The 22,782-nt window shown below is 33.8% G+C and overlaps 2 protein-coding genes across 2 annotated transcripts in view; both read left to right on the forward strand.

Annotated features, from left to right (window-relative positions):
* The window catches only part of LOC150095499 (cytochrome P450 3A8-like), an 80,985-nt gene extending 62,992 nt beyond the window's left edge, over positions 1 to 17,993 (forward strand). Inside the window, exons 12-14 of the mRNA XM_090410279.1 lie at positions 3,065 to 3,208; positions 8,416 to 8,578; positions 17,671 to 17,993. Coding sequence (XP_090266405.1) covers positions 3,065 to 3,208; positions 8,416 to 8,578; positions 17,671 to 17,775 — 412 coding nt within the window. The 3' untranslated portion in view covers positions 17,776 to 17,993. The remainder of the gene's footprint in view (positions 1 to 3,064; positions 3,209 to 8,415; positions 8,579 to 17,670) is intronic.
* Positions 1 to 22,782, forward strand: part of LOC150095498 (cytochrome P450 3A8-like) — a 168,972-nt gene that overhangs the window by 128,161 nt on the left and 18,029 nt on the right. The gene's annotated exons all lie outside the window — the stretch shown is intronic.

Genomic DNA, 22,782 nt, shown 5'->3' on the forward strand with positions numbered 1-22,782 from the left:
TCCTGTGTGCTGGTAGTTTTCCCCTCCTTTTGTACATCCTGGAGATCTTTGCAGGCTTCAGGTGGATGACTGACTATCTGTGTCACAAACACTTTTAATAAGAGATTTCTTAAAACCAAAATTAAACCAAGTCCATTGTCTCTTATTCATATTAGAATTTAAATCTCTATTCCTATTACTTTTAAAAAATTACGGCAGTCCCATTTCATAATAAGCACTTACATACTGCAATACGAACTTGCGAAGAAAGTATTCAGTATTAATAGATTTGAGAACCGGATACAGACTACCTTGATCTTCAATTTCAGTGGAAAAAATTTCTTTATACTACCTTGTTGATTGGGCACTGACATTTGCAACAAAGATGTTATTTCGTTCAGTTTTGAGAACACGCCTCCCATTATTTTAATCGGCTTGCAGGCAATTTTTATGATCGGTCATAAACGGGCGTATTCTCTTTCTAGATTGTTGCAAGATTTCGATGTGTGAAAATTAACAATAATTCATGAATATTTCCATGTTTAAAAATATGCCACTTGGTCACTGACATTTGCTACACAGATGTCATTTCCTTCAGTTTTGCGAACAGAGGATATGCCACCCATTCTTAATAAGAATGGGTGGCATATCCGCTTAAAATTGCCTGCAGTCCGCTTGCAGGCAGTTTTTATGATCGGTCATAAACAGCGGTATTCCCTTTCCCAAATGTTGAAAGGTTTCAATATGTCAAAATAAACGATACCAGATGTTACTAGGCTTTCTGGGTCTGAGCCTCTCGACATATTCTCGAATATAATTTTCCTCAGAATATTTCTATTATAATTTATTTTATATATAATTTTATATATAATTTATAATATTTATTCATGAAAAATGCTTAGAAAACTAAAATGACAAATTCCAGAACTTCTCACGGAACACTTATTCACCTTCCGTTGAACACCGGGGTTCCGTGGAACGCAGTTTGAGAAACTCTGGTCTACATTGTATATCTGTTACTGTGAAATGATAGTACAGCATTTTCTCAGTAATGGTCTTATTCGTTCCGAAAGAATAGCAATAAGTACTCTAATTTTATTATCAAGTTCTATGCTACTTATTTGATTTTTTCAATATGAATGCAGTTGATTTTTAGCTTACACATAAAATTCATATGATATCTATGTACTGTTGGCTTTTTTTATTTCAAACTTTATTTTGAAAACTATTAAGAAATTAGAGATACTATTGTGGGAGGAGGATTATGTTACCCTTCTACATCAACACCTATAACGACAGCTTACTTATTGTGTTTAAAAAAAAACGGAGACACTGTAATGATTTGTAAGCTCGTCCAAATCCAATGTGTTTATCAAGCAGGTTTCTTACATTTCTTCTTTCGGGAGCTAAAATTTTTATCCCAATGATCCATACATTCTAAAGACTTTTTTTTTTCTTAATTAATAAATTTATTTTACATACGCTTTATAAATTGTCTACATCTCCTTTGTAATTATGTTGCCCTTTTACAAGAACACTCTTTTAGCGATTGTTTCTCATAACTGTAGCTTATATTGGTTACTTTTTCGAAAACATTTGACTACCTTGGTCCATTTTCTTTTATCATAGTATGATTGCGTTTCTTATGCAAAGGAACTGGAAGTGAATTCGTAAAAAATAAACGGAAATGGTCAGCTAAAAATGGGATATGAATGGTTCTTCAAGCAGATGGCATAAATATAATCGAATCTACTTAATAAATGCATTATCTACTAACAATTGTCTGGATACTTTAGCAATTTACATTTGATAAAAGCAAGTGAATCCTAATATTGGGGTATATCAACTTTTGGCTCGAATCACCTCCTTCCCCTATGAGGAAGGCTTTCCACCAATGTGCGGCAGACATCAGATGGAACTTGTCTCCATTTTCCTCAAACTAAGCTGATTCAGCGACAGACTGAAGGCATTCTTCTCTGGATCTCAATCGTCGCCTCAATCCCCATGGAACACAGGTGTTCGATTGGGGGTGGAAGTCAGGGTTACTGCACAGGCTTTTAACACCCGTCTCTTTTCATACCATTCCATAACATCTGCAGCTTTGTGGCAGGGAAATTGTCGCCGTGATAGTAACCCTGGTCTGTTCCATAAAACTCCACAGTGTAGACAGCACCTGATTATCCAGAATATCAAGGTACTGAGTTACCATCATGCAACCAGACAACGACCAGTGGTCCGACTCCAGATCAGCTGAATGCACCCAACACCATTACTCCTCCACCACCAAACTTTACTGTGGGCGAAACACACTGTGGTAACAAGCGTTCACCAGACTGAATCCACACCCTGCCATCGGAGTGGAAAACAGATGAACCTTGATTCATTGCTCCAGAGCATCGTTTTCCACTGGTGAATTGTCTAGTTCACACCCTCTTTGCACCAGGCCATACGAGCTGCCTTGTTCGTTGTTGTGATGTACGATGGCTTGTGTGGCGCTGCTCTTTCTTGGAAATCTAATAAACGGAGTTATTTTCGTATAGTGTTAGTGCTCACCATGGCGTTACTTGCACTCAAAAACTCATGATGGATGGTTTGTGCCGATTGTAGCCGGTTTTTGCCTGCCGTTTTAACACACTGTCAGTCATTTTAAGCAGCCGCCCTGGATGTTTTCCTGCACTAGTGAAGCCAGAGCATCGCCATTTGTTGATTTTGATCCTCCAGTTCAGCGACAATTGCACGCATGCCACCAAAGTGACAGCCCAAGATGACATCTCTCTCGAAGTCACAGTCATATATATATATATATATATGTTTTACATTTGTGTTTTTACTTCACTCCGATGGTGCTTAGCCTCATTCTCCAAATGCTCTTTCAGAAAACTACGAGTGCTGGAGGTAACCGACAGATTCTTGGCTCCCTTAAAAATAGTATGACGTGCACAAACAAAAATGACTTGTACTTTCACCAAGTGTAATGGATACTGTGATACTACTAAATGAAAATTTTACAATATTACTGCCTTCTTATGCATAGTTTGAGTAATTTTAATTAAAAAATTTATTTACGTTGTTTATTTCTCTACAGTTTGGAACGAAGAGCTGAGTATGATTATAAATTAGGCGATACTGGAATTGTTATCCCAAAGGGCATGATTATTAGTGTTCCAGTGTATGCTATGCATCACGATCCCGAATACTATCCTGATCCAGAAGAGTTTATTCCAGAAAGGTAAGATTATCCAAATTCCCCCCCCCCACACACACACACGTTTAAAATATTTCAGGATTCATGATAGCCGTATAAATTTAGAATTTCTTTCGATACTCATGAGTTAACTGCTGTATTTTAAGGAAACTTTGAAGGATAACAATGTAGTGTCATCTGTGAACAATTTCTAGACCTATCTCTTATGACAGACACACGCGAGCCATCACATCACACCTGTAGTTTCCAAAGAATCGAGTGTGGTTTTCTATAGAAAACGCTTACGTCTTGGAATTCTGGAAATAGTCGAATTACTTCTTGGAATTTTATTTATGATTAAATAATTAAGACAGTCTTATTAGATGAAATGTATCACATAATTCATGTGTAAAATTTAATAAAATTGATTGTGTTTTGCACCGTAACTGTAATTCAAGATTATCTACCCTCACATACAACCTTACTACGTAAATATAGTAGGGGTGCCGTTCAGTAAGTAAAAGAAAATAGCACCGGAATCAAATATATTCCAGCTGAACTTGATTACTGAATATACAGAGTTAACTGTAAAATTATAAGCTTACTCTGGAAAATAAATAATAATAATAATATATATATATATATTTAATTAAAATTATGATTGCATATTATGCATTTACAAAATATGTTCTAGTTTTTTTTTTTTTTAACAAGGAATTTCATACAAATTTTCCTTTTTTTTTGTATAATGGGTTAATAATAGTTACTATGGATTGTAATGTGTAGTTCGCAATTGAATAATATTACATTTTTAACAGCATTTATAATATAAAAATAAGTTATATTTTACAATTTTTGCTTTTAATATATTTTAACACTGTAACTACAGCACTTCAATGTCATAAATACATTTATTTTATTTTATTTCTGTTGATCTCCTTTGAGATGTAATTTCTCAGCTTGCATCCTAGAAGCTTTTTAATAAGCTTATTTGAGGATAACACTGGTTAGATATTTTTTATTGATTTGATTGCTGTGTTGGAAGTAGGCTCATGTTTAAGAGGTCAAATGAATGATCTAAAAGGTCTGATCAAAGTGAAATTGCCAATATATTCTGATGTTATTGTATCTGTCTTGATGGTTCACATTCATTTTTATTGTGGTCTTCTTTTTGAACTAATTAGGAGGCTTTTTTTTCACTGTGGCAGTCTTTCTATGTCTTCTGAGCTTTTAAATTGTACTAAATTATTATGTTTGACCAAATATTCATATTCCTTAGATTTGTTTGTTATTTCTTTGTTCTGTTTGTCAAAGAGTTCTTGCATAAGATCTACTAAGCTGGCTTTTATAGTCTCTAGACCGTTTTCTATTAGTATATTTAAGGAGTTCAAATTATAGGACTTACCTGCATTTTTTTTTTTTTGTTCAGTTCGTCGTCTGATTTTGAATCCTTTATAATCGGCTTTGTCGTATGTGGCTGCCTTAGGTGCATTTCTTCGTTCTTCCTGCTGAGTAGGCACTTCCATTCCTCGCGTATTGCATTGGATTTACGTTGCCAGGTTGTTTCTGAAAGGCCGGCACATGTAAGGTGTAGAATCCTACTGCATTTCGTACAGCTTATATGATTTCCGTCGGACGATAAATCCTTCAGGCATTTGATGCACTTCATGACTAACCTTTCTTCCTTTGAAATATTTGATTTCTTTTTAGTCGATTTCGGTGAATTTTATATCACTGTCTTCGGCGTGACTGGCAGAGTTACTGGGGAACACTTTGAACTTTAAAACAGGAGTTGGAATCACTTTAAAACTATAATAAACGGGAGCAGTGATATCACCGTACACCCGTTCGTATGCCTGCACAGCGCCCTCCTTAATAATATTTTTTTTTATAATAATAATAATAATATTTTTATTGTTCTTTCAAATGTTAACATATGTACAATGACCATGAATTCAGTATATTATTTTACAAGGTTCACTTTGTGCTACATATAATGAGATTTAAATAGTAATGATGATAACATAGTTTTTTTTTTTTAAATAACAATCATAATAATAATTTACAATTATATTGTTCAGAGTTAAATGAGTTGTATAATATTACATGTTGTAGTTTAGGGAGCCACCGGTGAAGAGCTGGCCAACAAGGGCTGCCATTTCTTGGTACCTAAGCATAACAGGATATGTTACTGTCTGAAAGAATGTGGATTCTACGGTCGATTTTCTCCTCTGGTAATATATGAATTCGTGTTTGTACTCCTGATGTCATACCGTATATTCCCATGAGAAACGTCCGTCATCTGTATACTTCGACTTTGTGTGTGTGTGTGTGTGTGTGTGTGTGTGTGTGTGTGTGTGTGTGTGTGTGTGTGTGTGTGTGTGTGTGTGTGTGTGTGTGTGTGTGTGTGTGTGTGTGTGTGTGTGTGTGTGTGTGTGTCAGAAAGCGTTTATCAAATCGAGAGGAAGAAGGGCACGAAAGGTCAAAAAGTTATCCGGGTCAACAAAATCGAAAAATATATTTTTGTTTCTTTGCCTCGAATAAAGGAGAGAGAGAGAGAGACGCTATGTTTAAAATGCCTCAACAGTCAATGCATAGTCGAAACCTGCGATTATCAAACTAATACGGTTGTCAAATTTTAATCTTGGACTTCGGAATTTATACAGACAACTTCCACTCCTGCTTCTCAACCTCCTATCATGAGTATTGTGTTGGTATTGTTTCAGTATAATTCGGAAACTCTTCTACAGACCAAATGAACTTTTTCAAACCGCTTTAAAACATCAATAAGAGAGGTTTGTTCTCACAAAGTGCGGCGAAATGGACGTCTTCATCTGAAAACGAAAGCAGAAACTCAAGCGTCACTCTTAATTTCTAGATTACGCATAAAGTGCTGTTAAAAAAAGTTGCGTACTGTGGTCTGTTTATTTTTCAACTTGAGGTCAGTGTTGGATCTTCATCCTTAAACTGCACATCTAATTCTGAGATGTTGAGATTTAGTTCTCTCTCTCACTCCCATCCATGTGGCACTTATGAAAAATTTCTAGAAATGAAAACGAATCCTCTTCACAATTTATCTGAGAGAACAATGACCTGCTTCTCATTATTATTATCTGATAAACATTGATTTGCCCAAATGAACAACACTACAGGTTATGTGAGTTATGATTAAATACCAATCATCCAACTATTTTAAATATTTTTCGCGAAATTTTTCCAAACTGGCTGCTGAAAACACAACCGTAACGCTACCCCGGTTTAAAAATTAAAAAAAAAAAAAAAATTTTTTTTCCTTCCTTACTCATGTGTAACTTATATTCATTAAAGTAAATGAGTCTCTGTATTGCTGTTGCAAGTGTAACGCGACATTTCTTTTTGGATTGAAAGATGGACGAATCTTGGTTAGAATCTAATCTAACAGGACATGATGAATCTCTCTCTGACAGATAAAATGGCCACGAAAATAACAGAATTTCTATGCAATGCAAGTTTTCTTTGGCCATTTTGCCTGTTAATAATACAATCTCTTCATAGAAGTTCATCTGATGTAATTATAACCACGCCAAAAAAAAAAAAAAAAAAATCCAACGCAAGCCGAGATCTTTCTGCTTCGATGAAAGGAATGGCCTTCTTTTGAAAGAAGAAAGCTATTCTTTTCATCTCAATATTTAAGATGTCATGTTTCTTCAGTCGCTTTAGCTATTACTTTACTTCTGAGATATGATAAATCTTTCTCTTAACTCGGCTCTCATCAGCAGAAATTGGTTTGCTTAGTAGAGATATCGTGACATTCAGTTTATGTTATATTTACCTGAAAATCTTTCCATGGTTTCTGTTCATAATGTTTACATAATGTTTACATAATGTTCATTATTCACATCAAGTATACAAATTATACATATTATACTATTCAACTTGTATAATTATGACAATATTTCACAATAAAGTTCAATGCACAGTACAATGTTACAAAATAAAATTCAAGTATTACTATCATATTCTGTAGGTACTAACAGTTATTATGGCTATTATTTTATTATGGTTAATAAAAAGTTTTCTCATATATGCAAGTAGAATATAATATATTTCGAATGGTTTCAAAGTTATGATAAGTAATTGGTTTAGAGTAATGTAAGTTAGTTAATGCAAATATGTGTAACCAAGGGCCGCTATACTGGTTACTAGAAAAGTAATTAGCTTAAAACAGACACTGAGAGTCCGGGGACCGCATCTAAGAGAGCTCCCTTACCAGTTATAATAATGTATGTTGATATTTTAATTCCTAATTGAATGAACCAATTTGTAAATCAATACCTTAATTGGTTATGATATAGAGTTATAATGATCTCTTTATAACTCGTATATCATAACCAATTAAGGTATTGATTGTACGTTACTATACGTTTAAAATAATTGTCAACATTCTTTAATCCCATAAGGTAGTTTCTCAATCTTTTTCTGAATACATATTCTGAGGTTATAGATTTAATTTCATTCGGCAGTTTATTATAGCTGCTCGTCGCAATGTACTCGAAAGATTTATGAAAAATTTCTTTGTTAGCCTTAGGTACTTCCAGCGTGTTTCGACCGCAGCGCAATCCATAGTCTACATTATATACCAAGAAACTTTCAGTGTTTCTTTTTAGAAATCACTTCTTATCATCAGAAGTGATATCTATAATTTGCCGAAGATTTTATCTTTTTTCTCCACTCGCATCCTCTAATACTGTTCCTTAGAACTACCTTCTTTGTTTATGGTTCCAAAATTTCTTTTATTTTAAACAGTTAAAAGGAATGAAAACGTTATACGAAAATAGTTAATATCTCGTGAAAATCTTTGGTTTTCTTATTTAAAAATATGTTAGTCATCGATACGTATTCTACTGAACTGTTCTTAAAAGGATATCCTCAAAACTTTAGTCTATCTAATAAAATAGATATGACAAACGTATATTTCTGTTTTGTGGATAGATCCCAGGAATCTGCGACGGGAAATTAATTATCCTTAGATAACATGCCACTGACTAAAGAAACAAATGAAGTTTCCTTAAAACATTTAAATTTCCGTAAAAAAAACCTTACTATGATTTTCTTGTGAAGATCAGGAAAGCCAGTATTAGGAAGTCTATTTGCAAAAATCAGATTCAGTTCACTGTTCTAATCGTGACTTTTAAACTTGATTATTTATTAGAAATGAAATGTCGTAATTTGGATGTTGATAGTTGAAATTACATTTCTAAAATCATTTATAGGTTTGAACCCGAAAACAAAGCCAAACGACATCCGTTTACTTACTTACCATTCGGAGCAGGACCAAGGCACTGTCTTGCCATGAGATTCGCATTAATGGAAGTAAAACTGTGTCTAGCAAAGGTGTTACGCTATGTGAGATTCTCTGTCAGCCCTGAGACGAAGGTAAGTCTGGTTAATCAATTCTGTTACCAGCTCACTATGTTTATAGTTTCATATTTCATAAACGGTAATAAATTGGGTTTAAAGTTGTTGTTAATGATTTTATCTGAATTTTTATCACCTGCACTGCGCCTAAAACAATATCATTCTGGAGAATTAATTCATTTCGTGATCACTGTGTGTTTACTGATAGTTAGATTTCATAAATTGTGGGAATAAACTGAAGGGCAAGTAGTACAAAAATATTTCAAGTGTTCCCAAAGTTCGCTATGGAACAAAAATGATACTGAGAGCATCTGCAAATAATATTTTATGATTTAAGCAGCACAGTTTTAAAAATGAAACAAGCATTTCTATATTAAGGAATAAAGGATGATAAGAATAAGGTGGATATTGAGGTAGCGAAAACAGTCTATAACAGTGATTTTCAACCTTTTTCATAATATGGCACACCTAGACTAATTATTAAAATTCTGCGGCACACTAAAATAGATTCTTTTAATATTTTTGACGATTTGGCAAAAATTAGTATAATTTTGATTGATTTATACACACAAGATGTTAATAATAGTAATTACTTATCTTTTTTGCTCCAAAAAATTTAAACTACATTTTTGACATTTTGAGTAAGAAAACCAATACTCAAAATTATATTTAAAAATTTTTATTGATTTTTTCAAATGAATATTAAATGAATTAAATAATATTCATCTTCCAGCCACGATCTCTTTTTGTTCTTAATAATCTTCATTGCGGAAAAGCTTGATTCGCACAAATATGACGTGGAGAATGGAAGAAGTATTTCTATTGCTTTTTTGGTGATATTGGGAAATTCACTTCTTAGAGATAACCAAAACGAAGTAGTATCTATTGTTTTTAGTTTTGAACCTCTGTCATTTCTTATACCCGTTAATTCGTCCTCTTCTGTAATCTTTAAATTTCCCAATTTACGCGCGCTTAAGACAAACGGATCTCTTATCCAATCAAAGGATGGTATGTCAAGTGAGGAAAAATGTTTTTCAATATTTGTATTTAGTAATATTAAGGTTTGTGAAATTAGATCTATTAGATTTTTATTCAGCTTCCATTTAAACATATTTACTGCATTTTCTTTTCTGATTCTTTCTTCCCAAAGGATTAGTTTTTCCTTGAATGCGTTAATTTTGTCAGTAGAAGTAAGACTATTTTCACAGTCTCCCTGCATACTTTTATTAAGTGTATTTAAAGATTGAAATAAATCAGCAAGAAATGCAACCTTACTGCACCAAAGCTCGTCGCTAAGACAATCTGATAACTCAGATTGTTGAGTTGTCAAAAAAATTAGAATTTCCTCTTTAGTTCATAAAATCTTGATAAAACTCGTCCACGAGATAACCATCTCACTGATGTATGTCTTAACAACTGCGTGTAAGAAGCTTCCATTGAGGAGCATAATGCTGCAAACAAACTCGATTGTAACGGCCTGGCTTTTGTATAATTGACAGTTTTGATAGTCTCGTCTAGTCCTTTTTTAAGCTCAGGTGTACCAATGATTTTGACGATAGTACTTCTCTGTAGAGAAAACAATGTGTAAATCTAATTCTAGGATTCTTATTTTGAGCCAGTGTAACAAATACATTTCCTGACATCGAGCGGGTACCATCCGTGCAAATACTGATGCAAGAATCCCAAGAAAAATTATGGCAATTAATTATCAACAACACCAAAATATTTTGGCCCTTCGTTGTTTCCGGGAGTGGTCGACAAAATAAAAACTGTTCTATAATATCTTCCTTATAAATAAATCTACTGAAGGCTAGAAGTTGAGCTTACATCAGTTGATTCATTCAAATGAATAGCAAACATATTTGCTTCTTTAATGTGAGATACTACTTGCAACTCAACATCTTTGCCCAAATCCTGAATACGTCGATAAATGGTGTTATCTGACAGAGGAATTTTTAAAATACCCTTTTCATATTCCCTCCAAACATGATATTAACAATTCTACAGCATGCCGGCAGAATTACAGATTCTGCCATTGTGTGAGATTTCATTTTTTTAGCAACGATTTCTGCGATTGTGTAACTGGCTTCTTTGGCTTTTTCGGACACAGTTAAATTTAGTCCATTTTTTGCTTGAATAGTTTTATTCTGTACAAGTCTTTTAAAATATTCCGCCAGTTTTTCGCTCAAGTGAGAATGTTTAGATTGCAAATGCCTTTCTAATTTACTTGGAACCATAGCGTTGTTTGCTAATTTTTCGCAACAGACTACGCGTATAGGACGTGGCAGATCTTCTTGACTGGAAATAAAGTCAAATGACAAATTATTTTCGCCATAATGGCGAACATCAGTTTTTAATTTAGTTTTAGAAGAACCAGTACTAGATTTGGTATCATCTGCTGATGTGTTAGGCAAGACTAGCTTCACTTTCTTCTTTCTTTCTTTTTTTTTTCTTCATGGTCTTTAAATTTTAATTTTTTTATTACAAAGTTATCCATGTTAAAGGAATACTATTGAATAAAATTAACTGAATGAAAAAAAACAACAATAAAAGAATTCTTGCCAGTTACCTTAAAAATAAGAGAATTGAATGAAATTATTTGTGAACACTTACCAAAAGATTAAAGCTAATTAACACACAATTTTAAACCGATTCACCAACCGTAAGTTTCGTAAAATATAAATAAGGGAGCTTCAGGTGCAGATAGAAGACCAGATACTAATAAATAAATGCGAAAATTACAGCATTATTTCTTTCAATTAATTTGTTTTCACAAATCTCGCGGCACACCTGAAGATCTCTCTCGGCACACCGGTTGAAAATCTCTGGTCTACAAGGTACGTTAGTAGCTATTTTCCGTAGAAGAGGAGAAACCTAAAGTTTGATGAGAACATGACAAAAAAGTATTAACAAGTGTCGCGGTAATAAACCTTTTCCTATTACTTTATTTGTACGTTTAGCTCTGCATTGCAAAAAAGAAAGTAAATCAATAGCACAATAAAGACATAATACGAAGTGTATCAGCTTTATTAAACATGTGTAAATATTATTTTTTTTTTATTTGAAAATATTCATACTCTAAATACTATTCAAGACATTCGATCTCCTGAGCTCAGAGATGAAAAATGTGGAATCACTTTATAAGAATTATTTAATTATTCTTATAAGGTTCTTGCCCTTTTCTACCTCGTCCCTTAGGACGAGTTGAGCCCCTCCTAATGAAGGTTTAAGCATGCATTTTTTATGGCTGTAAATCCGTGTGTGTGTGTTTTTACGGAGCTAGTTTGCCTATTCTGAGGTACCAGAAATCAGAATTTCAGTATGAAAAAAACACTTTACCTCTGTGGAGACCGGTTAAATCACCTTTAGTCGAAAGAGACTAGACAAAGATTGCTCACATCATCATGGACCGGAATCGAACCTAAGGTTTTTCTTCACCAAAGGCTTCGTCTGTACCGACCGAGCTACGGTTCGAGAATGTGCAAAAAATGCATTGACATATTTTTCAATATAATCAAAGGATTACTGAATTAGTCAATAACACAAAAAACGTCTAGTTAGCGTTCATAATCATATTTCGTTACTTATAGGGCGCCAACTGATTACTTACAGGGTCTCCAGCCTACCGAGATGGCACCCCAGGTTTTCTTTTGGTGACTGAGCATTCTTAATGGATGTATTCTTCTTGCTTTTCAATCCAGGTAGTTTAAGAACAAACATGTGGCATTTAATACAAAAAAAATCATTAATCAAACTAAGCATAATTATAAAGACATTTTAAAGGTATTCAGAATAAGAGTAATGACAAGAACACAATAGAAAATGAACAAAAGAAAAGATAATTTTAGGGAGAACAGATAACACAGAATGGGGAGAGGCGTTTTGCTAATGATAGACGATGAAATGAATACAATAGAAGTGCCTCAAGATGGTAGGTATGCAGAGATCAGTTCATTTATGGCTATTTGGCGTGCGATAGAGATCAACAGGATGAAATATTTAATCGGTTGCTGCTATAATCCAGGAGGTATAAGGGAGAATGCAGATGGTATGCATTGGGAAATTAGCATGAAGAATAACATTCGAGTAATTATTACTGGGGATGATTTTAAATATGGGAAACATAGATTGAGACAAGACATGGTCACAAGGAAGGAAGTAAATGGAGTTTATATAGTTTTTAGGAGATAACTACCAGAGACAGCATGTAATGGAAGTGACAAGAAGTTCGAGAGTGTCGGATCTGGTCATAGCATCATCATCATCATCACGAACCATGGGCTCACTGCCCGTTGAAGTCTGATGCCTGTTTCACTATCTTCTTCCACCTTTCTTTGTCCAGTGCACAGTGTCGCAGTTTTTGTACATCCATTCCACACCAGTCTTTTATATCGTCTATACATTCTCTGTATGGTCTATCTCTTCTGTTTAAACCATCCAAAATACCAAACATAAATGTCTTTATCTTCCGGTCCTCACTCATTCTACAGATGTGTCCAAATAATTGCAGCTTCCATTTTATAATCTTCTGCATTAGATTCTCTTTTGGTTGTATCCTCTGATAGAGCTCTTCATTGGTGATTTTCTGTACCCATCCTATTCTTAGAATCTTCCTGTAACAAGTTCTTTCAAATGCCAAAATTCGTTTTCTTGATTCTTTATTTATTACCCACGTTTCAGATCCGTACAGTACACCGCTGAAGATGCATGTTTCCAGTACTCTTAGTTTTGTTTGCAGATTGATCATTTTACTTTTCCAGATGTTATCTATGGCCTTTAGATTTGGTCTTCCCTTCGCAATCCTGATCTTTATTTCTTTTTTACAGTCCAAGTCATATGTCAGTTTACTTCCCAAATATGTGAATTGTTCTACATTTTCTATATCAGTTCCATCCACTTGTATCTTTTGTTTCATGTTCTTCTCACCAAATACCATTGTCTTTGTTTTTTCCAAGTACATAACAAGTCCAAATCTCTTCCCTTCCTCATTTAACAGTTCCAGTGTTTTTTGTAGTTCTCTTTCGTCTTCTTCAATAATAACAATGTCATCTGCAAATCTCAGATTGTTAATTCCCATTCCGCGTACAGATATTCCTTTGGCATCTTCCTTCAATTTGTCCATTTGCTCTTTAATGTGCGATGAAAATGCTTGTGATATTGGGTCTCCCTGTCTAGTACCTCTGCTTGTTTTAAACTATTTCCCCAAATCATCACCTATTCTAACTGCTGCAACTGCATTCTGATAAACATCTTTTAATATAGCTATTAGTTGTTTATCAATTCCATAGGATTCCAGAACTGCTAATGTCACTTTCTGGTCAATACTGTCAAATGCTTTCTGAAAATCAACAAAGCAAGTATATATGTTTTTGTTTTTTCTCCTAGCTTTCTCTGCTATTAACCTCATTGTCAAAATCTGTTGAATTGTAGTTCTATCCTTCCTAAATCCTGCTTTCTCGTCTGCTAGGCATGTTTCCAATTGTGTTCTCAATCTTTCTGTCAATATGATCATCATCACTTTACCAAGGTGACTTATTAAGGCAATTGTTCCATAATTTTTACATTCTAGCTTATTTCCTGTCTGTTACAGTGTCACTAATATTGATTTCTCGCACAACTCTGGCATTTTCCCTTCTTTCCATACCATATTACATAGTTGGTGCATTTATGTACCCATACTTTCACCACCATATTTAATCATTTCTCCAGTAATGTTATCGTTACCAGGACTCTTGTTGTGTTTTACCGTCCTATTGCTTTTTCTACCTCTCCTCTTAAAATGTCCATATCATGCTCATTACCTGGTGGTGATATCTGCTTCAATTCTTCAGTGAGTTTCCCAACGCTATCTGAATCTAGTTTTTTTTTTTTCATATAACTCACTACAGTATCTTGTCCACCGCTGTACAATTTTTTCTTTATTCATCAATACTTTGCCTTTTTCATCTTTAATTGTGGTCTGTTTTGGTTTCCACTTTCTATTAATGGTTCTGATCATTTTGTATACCTCTCTTGTTTTTGCTCTCCATAGTACTGTTCTATATTGTTCCATTGGGCTTCTAACCATTTCATCTTATCCATTCTGACTGCTTTTTTATCTCATTACATTTTCTTCTATATTGCTCTTCTATTTGTTCTGATGTATCCCTTCTTATCTTCAACATTCTTTTCTCCTGTACTAACTTCAGTGTTTCTTGTGTAATCAATTTCTTCTTTATCTTCTCTTCTTCTGGTAATGTTTCTTCAACTGCATCTTCTATCGCCTTCTTTTTCACTCTTAAATTCGAGTTTTTTTCTTTCTCCACACTTTTAAGTTTCTCTTCTAATACTGTTATGTACCTTCTTCCTTCTGCTTCACTTATTCGTGCTGTATCTCTTCTATTCTGATGTTGGGATTTATATTTATTTTTTAATTTCAACTTGATATTTGCAATCACTAAACTATGATCCGAGTCTATATCCGCTTCTTGAAAAGTTCGACATTGCTGTACTGATATTATCCATCTTCTTTTAATCATAATCATATCAATCATGTTTTTGGTTTTCCCATCATTTTATCGCCGCGTCCATTTTCTACACTCCTTTTGTTGGAATTTTGTGTTACAAATCATCATCTCGTGGCCCACAGAAAATTCTGACAATTTTTCACCTCGTTCATTTCTTTTTCCGAAACCATATTTTCCCATGACTCTTTCCCAACTATCATTATCTATTCCAACTTTGGCATTCCAATCTCCTTCAATAATTAGCACATCTTGCTTTGGTATTGTTTCTATTGTCTCTGTCATAGCATCGAAGAACATCAATACCAATTTAATTAAATTGAATATTCTGTTCTTAAGAAAGGGTAAATGTGTAGAGTTACAAGGCTGTGATTAGGCTAAACTGAGAAGTCAGCTTTCAGCAGTGCTATGGGAAATTTTGTAAGAGAAAGATGTTGATGGCGCAGAGAAGATTGTCAAAGAGTGGCTAAGGAAAGTAGGATCAGACTGTATTCTCAGATTCAGGAGGTGAAATCAAGTATGAATAGTATTATTAAGCAGGAGTTGCAGATAAAGAAAACGTTGCGGAGGAAGTATAAAGAAGTAGGTGATTAGCATGTCCAGTATAAAGTGCAGGAAGAGTGGGTGACCAATATGGTAAGGAAGGCCAAAGTTATGAGAGAAATCTAGCTAATGAGTCTAAACGAAATCCTAAGGAGTTCTTTCGCAATGTGGCAAGTAAAATGAGAATAACTATGGAAGATTGACTTTAAAATGTGTTGATGGTAGGTAGGTAGGAAATGGAAGTAAATCAAATAGTTGAATTACTTAGTGATCATTTTGCGAACTTGTACCATCTTGGTTGTAATATTGCAGTGCCGAATGTGTCACTAACTGATGAGAGTCTAAAAATAGAAGAAATAGAACTGCTTAGTATATTACAGAACCTTAATGTTAACACTGCCATAATGATAGCTGGAATATTGGCTCATGTGTTACGAGAATGTGCATCAGAATAGTACCTCCCCTGACCAGGCTGTTTCCTTTCATTAAGCCTCATTTCTGGTAAAGTTCCAATAGAGTGGAAAGAGGGAAAATAATTCCATTGCATAAGGAAGACTCCAAGAAAGAAGTAGTAAATTACAGGCCAAGTCGTATATCAGCAGTGGTGGTTAAAGTTTTGGCGAAATTGATAAAAATTAGAAATCCGGAATGGGTAGATAGAAACAGAAAAAACCATTCTGTCCCATATATAGAAATATAAGGGACAGAATGGTTTTATGAAGGATATGCTTGCCCTGCTAACATAGTTACTAAAATATAATATAATTCTATATATTATATTATATTATATTATAGTATAGTATAGTATAGTATAGTATAGTATAGTATAGTATAGTATAGTATAGTATAGTATAGTATAGTATAGTATAGTATAGTATAGTAAATATATTACTATAATAAAGTAACAGTGTAGTTCGACAAAGGAAATTCTTATTCAGTGATACTGCTGTACTTTACAAAGGCATTTGACAGGATTCCACAATGAACTCTGTTGCATAAATTGGAGCCAATGGTAATGTACCGAAAGTTTATGATTTAGATTAGAGGGTGGACAGATATGAAAGAATGGTTTATGGAGGAGATGAGTCCAGTAGAAGGCATGTGACTAGTGGTGTAATTCAGGACTCGTCACTTGGTCCTATGTTGTTTAATTTGCACATCAATGATATTGGAAATAATCTGAAAAGAAAATCGACTTACTTGTTGATGACGCAAAATTGATAAGAGCGATAGTGAATGAAATTGATGTAGATATCTTGAAGAATGACTTAAATATACTGTCAGCATGGGGTAAGGAATAACAGCGATAAGGTAGCGGGCTGTCAGTTTGGTGTCTGTGGGACGTGATACATTTCTGGAGGATGTAATGTGTACTATATTAATCGAAATGAACCTCAAGAAATTGACGAGGCAAGGAACTTGGGGGTTATTGTGGAGAGAGAACTTAAGTTTAGAGGAACATATTCCGAAGGTTGCCAAAACATCACAGCAGATTACATGGCTGTTGAAAAACACACTGACAAACAGGGATAGGGAAATGATTGTTCCACTTTATAAGGCATTAATAAGATCACATCTGGACTATTGCGCACATCTCTAGTCACCTTTATTTCTTGTTGATGAAGAAATGGTGGAGAGGATCTAGAGGCGAGTGACAAGAATTGCTGTAGGTCTGCGGAATGTTTCATATGAGGAAAGATTGAACCTCTTGGGCTCAAAAATTAGCTGATAGGTGTAAGTGAGGAGATCTGATAGAAGCATTTAAATTATTAAAGGGAGTTTTATAGGATTGATACTGATGACTTTTTTCTGTTTTTATATGCATTATCTCTTTATCTAGTTGCAAAGACATTATTATGCGATGTAGTACACTTGTATTTGCATAACCTAGAACTATTAATTAAATTAATTCAAAGGCCAAAGAAATCAGATTATCAACAACGATCCGTGGTTTAGTATCAACTGATAAATAAATGAATTTTTAATTAACCTTTTAATAAATGAAGTTTAAAAATTATAGAAACACAAGAGTTTCTAATCAGCAATTTTGACATCTTTTCATAGGCTGTTCCGGAATTTTTCAATACTGGTTTTCTCCAACCAAAAGCGATACCTTTACTCGTGAAGGCTCGAAATGACGTTCCAGCAACTAAAGAATCATCAATGTAATCATTAAAAATGCAGAGTTAGCAAACGAAAGGTAGAGTTCATGAACTCAGAAAGCACGCAATATTAAATATATTTTTCTATGTAATATAATATAATTTCCAGTGACTTTAATTCCATACTGTGGTTTTTGATTATTTTTAATAATTACCAGTGGATTTATGTCAAATGCACAACTTTAAAAACTTTTAATAGCAATAAATCTCTACAAGTGCTAATAATTTTTATGTCTTGAAATATTTATTGTAATTATGTGTTTCATTTTGTATTAAAGAACGAATGGAAATGTTATGAATGAAGATTCCAAGAAAATTCACCGAAAAACAATTCATCGAAAGACAATTTATTGAATGCAATTCATCGAACGACAATTCAGCGAAAAAGCAATTCGCCGAATAAACAATTCAATTCACCGATTAATTCACAATTCAATTCGACAATTTAGCGAATGGCAATTCTTTGAAAAGGCAATTCATCGAATAAACAATTCCTCGAACGACAAATCATCTAACGACAATTCGTCGATAATGAAATTCATCGAAAAAACAATTCGCCGAAAATTTTTCGATGAATTCTTTCATAATTCATCGAAACCTTTTTCATAACCTTTTAATTACGCTCTGTCAGAAAGCGATTGTAATATATAATTTCGACACGTTGTTTCTTTGTAGCTCCGAATAGGGCCTGCATAATAAGTCGGTATAAATTAAGCCTTTAATTACAAAGACCTGGTTTGGAATCCCATGTACGACGAGCATTATTTTTATCCAAAAGTAATTTTACTTGCAAACTACTGTTTAAAAGCTTTCGGTAACAATACCTAACGTTACTAAGGATTCAGACAACATATGGAAGTGGTCATTGAAATGTAATAATTATTTTCTTGCATTTTATAGCATTTTATCTAAGTGTTCGTACTGCTTCATTGTGCAGATAGCGATTTATCTATACGGAACAAATTTCGTTCTACCAAATTTTGTCATAATAACACTAGTTAGACAGTAATTACAACTTTAATATATATCTTAAAAGTAAAATTTCATTAAATTTCATCCAGCCAGAGAGGAATTACTAATATAATTTCGAAACTTCTTTACAACTCTTTGTACTGACTACTTCGGCGAATTACCCTAGTCAGAGAGTTATTGTAATAATAATTTTGACACGTTGTTTCTTTATAGTTCCGAATCGAGCCTGCGTAGTTCAGTCGGTATAAATTAAGCCCTTTAATTACAAAGACCTGGGTTGGAATCCCATGCACGACGATGCATACTTTTTATCAGTCCTCTTCAACTGAAGATGAGTTAGCAGGACTAATACTGAGATGGCTGGGCTTTTCCCTCTAAGTTCCATAAGCACAAAATAATATGAAACAGTTATCGGACACGAAAGTCAATAAGAAACTATATTATTCTTTAATTATTCCCTATTAAAGTAGCATTGCTATCAAACCAATGATTAGGTGGAAGAGGACAAGGGGGAATAGCATTAATCATTATTAGTACTACTACTACTACCACTAATATATTTTTTTTAATTTTTTTAAAAATATATTTTATTTATTGCTAAAATATTTATCCATACAATAAACATCTTGGGCGACATTGCATCTTATAATTTTAAGAGTTCAGCACTAAGTGCTGCAATTCCTACATTGGATTTCAATTAAAATTTTTAATAATACTTTTTTGCCTTTATATTATGTATTTACAACATATGTTCTTCTAATATTAACAATGAAGATTATACAGAATTTTTTGTATAATTTTTTATTTTTTATTTTATTTATTTATTTTTATTTTTTTAAGTTTGAGAAAGAGTGATTATACATACAAATTTCTGCATTTGCTTATAAGGATTACTTGTAGATGAGTGAGGCAAGTTAATCCCACCTACTTCGAAGCTTGGGTTAGCTTTTATGAAGAGAGTGGGATTTAGCCTTCACTATTTATGTTGTTGCTACTGTTTATGTATGGGATGTAGGCATTGGATGCTTGTGATTTGTGATGTGTATATTAGTGTTAATGGTTTCTTAACTTTGTTCGTATATTTTCCAGAGTTCGTTTTTTAATGTTCTGTAGTTATCTACGTGTAGTTATCTATGTAGGTTGTTGAGTTGCGTGGGTATCTGATGTGATCTCACAAAAGAACCGTATGAGTTGTTGAAGGATGTGGGGATGTAGAGAGTTGTTGTAGGTCATGTTATACGATATATGTCTCTGTTGTTTCGATAGATGATGTTGAAGTAATTCCTTGTTAATGTCACGTAGTGTTTCAGGTTTTTAATGCTCAGAATTCTGTGTATCGCCATGTGCTTGTCGGATATTGATTGTTGCGTGTAAGGTATCCAGATCACTGTTGACACGATTTTCCTGTGTAGTGTTTCTAATTTTGTTAGGTGGCTGTTTGATATATTTGTATAGACTGTTATTCCGTATCTGAGTAGGGATTCGCAGATACCGTGATATAGAAGTTTTTTTATGTTGGGTGGAATAATGTCTTTAACTTGGAAGAGTTTTGCTGCGATGATCCGGAGTTTGGTGTGTAGGTATTCTATATGTTTTGTCCATTTAAGGTGGGAATCTATATACAGACCGAGGTATTTTGCGCGTGTTACAGGTTTGATTTCGGAACATTGGCAGGTATTCTTGTTGTTAATGCAGCGGTATATGTGACAATGTATCGATAGCGATGCGGGGCGTATGATTCTTGGGTTGTGTATTATCAGCATCTGTGTTTTGGTGCCGTTGATTAGAATTGCGTTTTGGTGAAAGTATGTTGTGATTTCGTTTAGGTCTTGTTGTGCTTTGCAGAGAGCTGTGTTAATGTCTGTGTGGATTGCTAGTAGTGCAGTGTCATCTGCGTATTGAAATATTTGACTTCCTATGGATATGTTATGAACATCGTTAATGTATATGTTGAATAGAGTGGGTGATAATATGGCACCTTGAGGTACACCGTGTTTTACTTGTATACCCCGGCTGTGACATGTACCTATTTCTGTTACTTGTGTTCTGTTTGAGAGGCTGTAGTTCTTGAACCATGCATGCAGTGTTTCTCTTATACCTATTGAGTATAGTTTGGTGAGTAGTATGTCATGTTCAAGTGTGTCAAATGCTTTGGTTAGGTCCAGCAGTATAAGGACGGCGTACTTGATTTTGTCGAGAGCTTTGTTTATTGTGTCGGCGATGTCTTCTAATAAAGTAATGGTGCTTTTTGTTTTCTGAAAGCCGTATTGGTTTTGTGAGATGATATTGTACTTCTGTAAATAGTTCTGTAGTCTGGTGTGTGTTATTTTTTCTAGGATTTTTGAGATGACTGGTAGTGTAGCTATTGGTCTGTAGTTCTGAGTATCGTTTCTTTTGCCGTGTTTGTATATTGGCGTAATTACTGCAGTTTTTAGTTGTTGTGGAATAATGCCTGTGTCGAATATTATGTTCAAGAGTTTCAAAAGTATTGAATTTATTTGTTCAAAGTGTGTTATAAGGTCTGTGAGTCTTATTTTGTCTATTCCTGGAGTGGTCTTTGGTTTTAGTTTTAGGAGTGCTTCTTTCAATTCCTGTTTTGTTATGGGTGAAGAATACATCGTATTTTCCACCTTAACATAATAATAATAATAATAATAATAATAATAATAATAATAATACATCTATTCTTAATAATAATAATAATATATTAATTAATCCTTTGAATTAAAGGATTTCTCAGAGTATAATAATAAAATATATAGAAATTCGGAGTAAAAATATTGGAAAACGTTAAAAAGAAATAATTTCTGAAGATTTTACAGTCATGTTTCATTTATTCCCTCTTGTTTCTGTTATTCCCGACAAGAAGTGCCATATGCCCTTATTTCTCAAAGGTCCTCTTAGGCAAGTAATTGCAGTTAATAAGGGGAGAATTAAGCTAAGAATACTGATAATTTACCCATACACGTGGGTACATTTCTGGGTTTTGAGGAGGTGATCAGTGCACTGTTTTTTTTTTTTTTTAAGTTAAAATGTTCTCTCGAAAAATAATAAAATGGGAATCATGAGTAAAGAATCAGAAAAAAAAACTTACAAAGCTTTGTGGAGCATGTTTATCTGTTGGTATTGTTATATTTAGAAGAACAGCGGTTGGAAGTCGCATCGAACTTCTGAAGGATACCAGTGTTCGACCACAGTTAGAAAACACAGCGGTAAAGGAAAATAGGATTTGTTTGAGTTATTTTGAATTAAGGCCTAAGTAACTGGCCTTAAATCACTGCGTGTGTTTTTCTATGCGATTCGCTTATTTTTTGGCAAGAAAAACCCAAATTTCAGGGATGAAAAAATTCTTTCGTCCTCGTGTGAGACAGGTTAACTCACCTTCAGGTGAAACGCCCTGATAAAGGCTCCTGGCAGCCTTGATAAAAGTAGGATGCCGAAGTCCTTTTCAGCAGTTTCATTAAATGAGGTGTAGAATTTTTCTGTTCTCAGTTTCTGTGTGTATTAAATATTTTATCCGCAATGAAGTTTTCACTTCATTGAAACTTTATTGAAGCTAATATGAAAGAAATCATGAGTTTGCGGATAAAATATTTCAAAAAGTACATTTTCCCCACTTCTGAATAACGTCAATTGGTGCTTACATGTGGCAGTCAACACTAACATAAAATTTTACAAAAGTGGTTGCATTTTGTTAAACTGACTTAGATTTACTCCTCGATATATTGTATTTGTTTAAATGCAATTACCGTGAATTCTGGCAAATGCGATTATTAAGTGGGAAATAAGCCTTTAGGAGTGTACGGTGGCAACTGATGCAATTTTCCTACAAGTTGTGCCAATATTAATTATAGTCTACTTATATCAATCTCAGACTTCTACAAGAAAACATTGTACATTCGATCAAACAGTTAAATTTTAAAAGCTTATTAGAATGTTTTTACTCATTCCATGTTTTGAAATGTGTGCTTCTAACACTTTCAGCCAAGAGAATAATAATGTGTTATTAGTCTCTTGGCTAATTAATCATTTTTCACACTGG

This window comes from Typopeltis vanoorti, chromosome 20 (genome assembly GCF_054136105.1).
Source record: "Typopeltis vanoorti isolate ZY-2024b chromosome 20, IOZ_Tvanoo_1.0, whole genome shotgun sequence".
Lineage (NCBI taxonomy): Eukaryota > Metazoa > Arthropoda > Arachnida > Uropygi > Thelyphonidae > Typopeltis > Typopeltis vanoorti.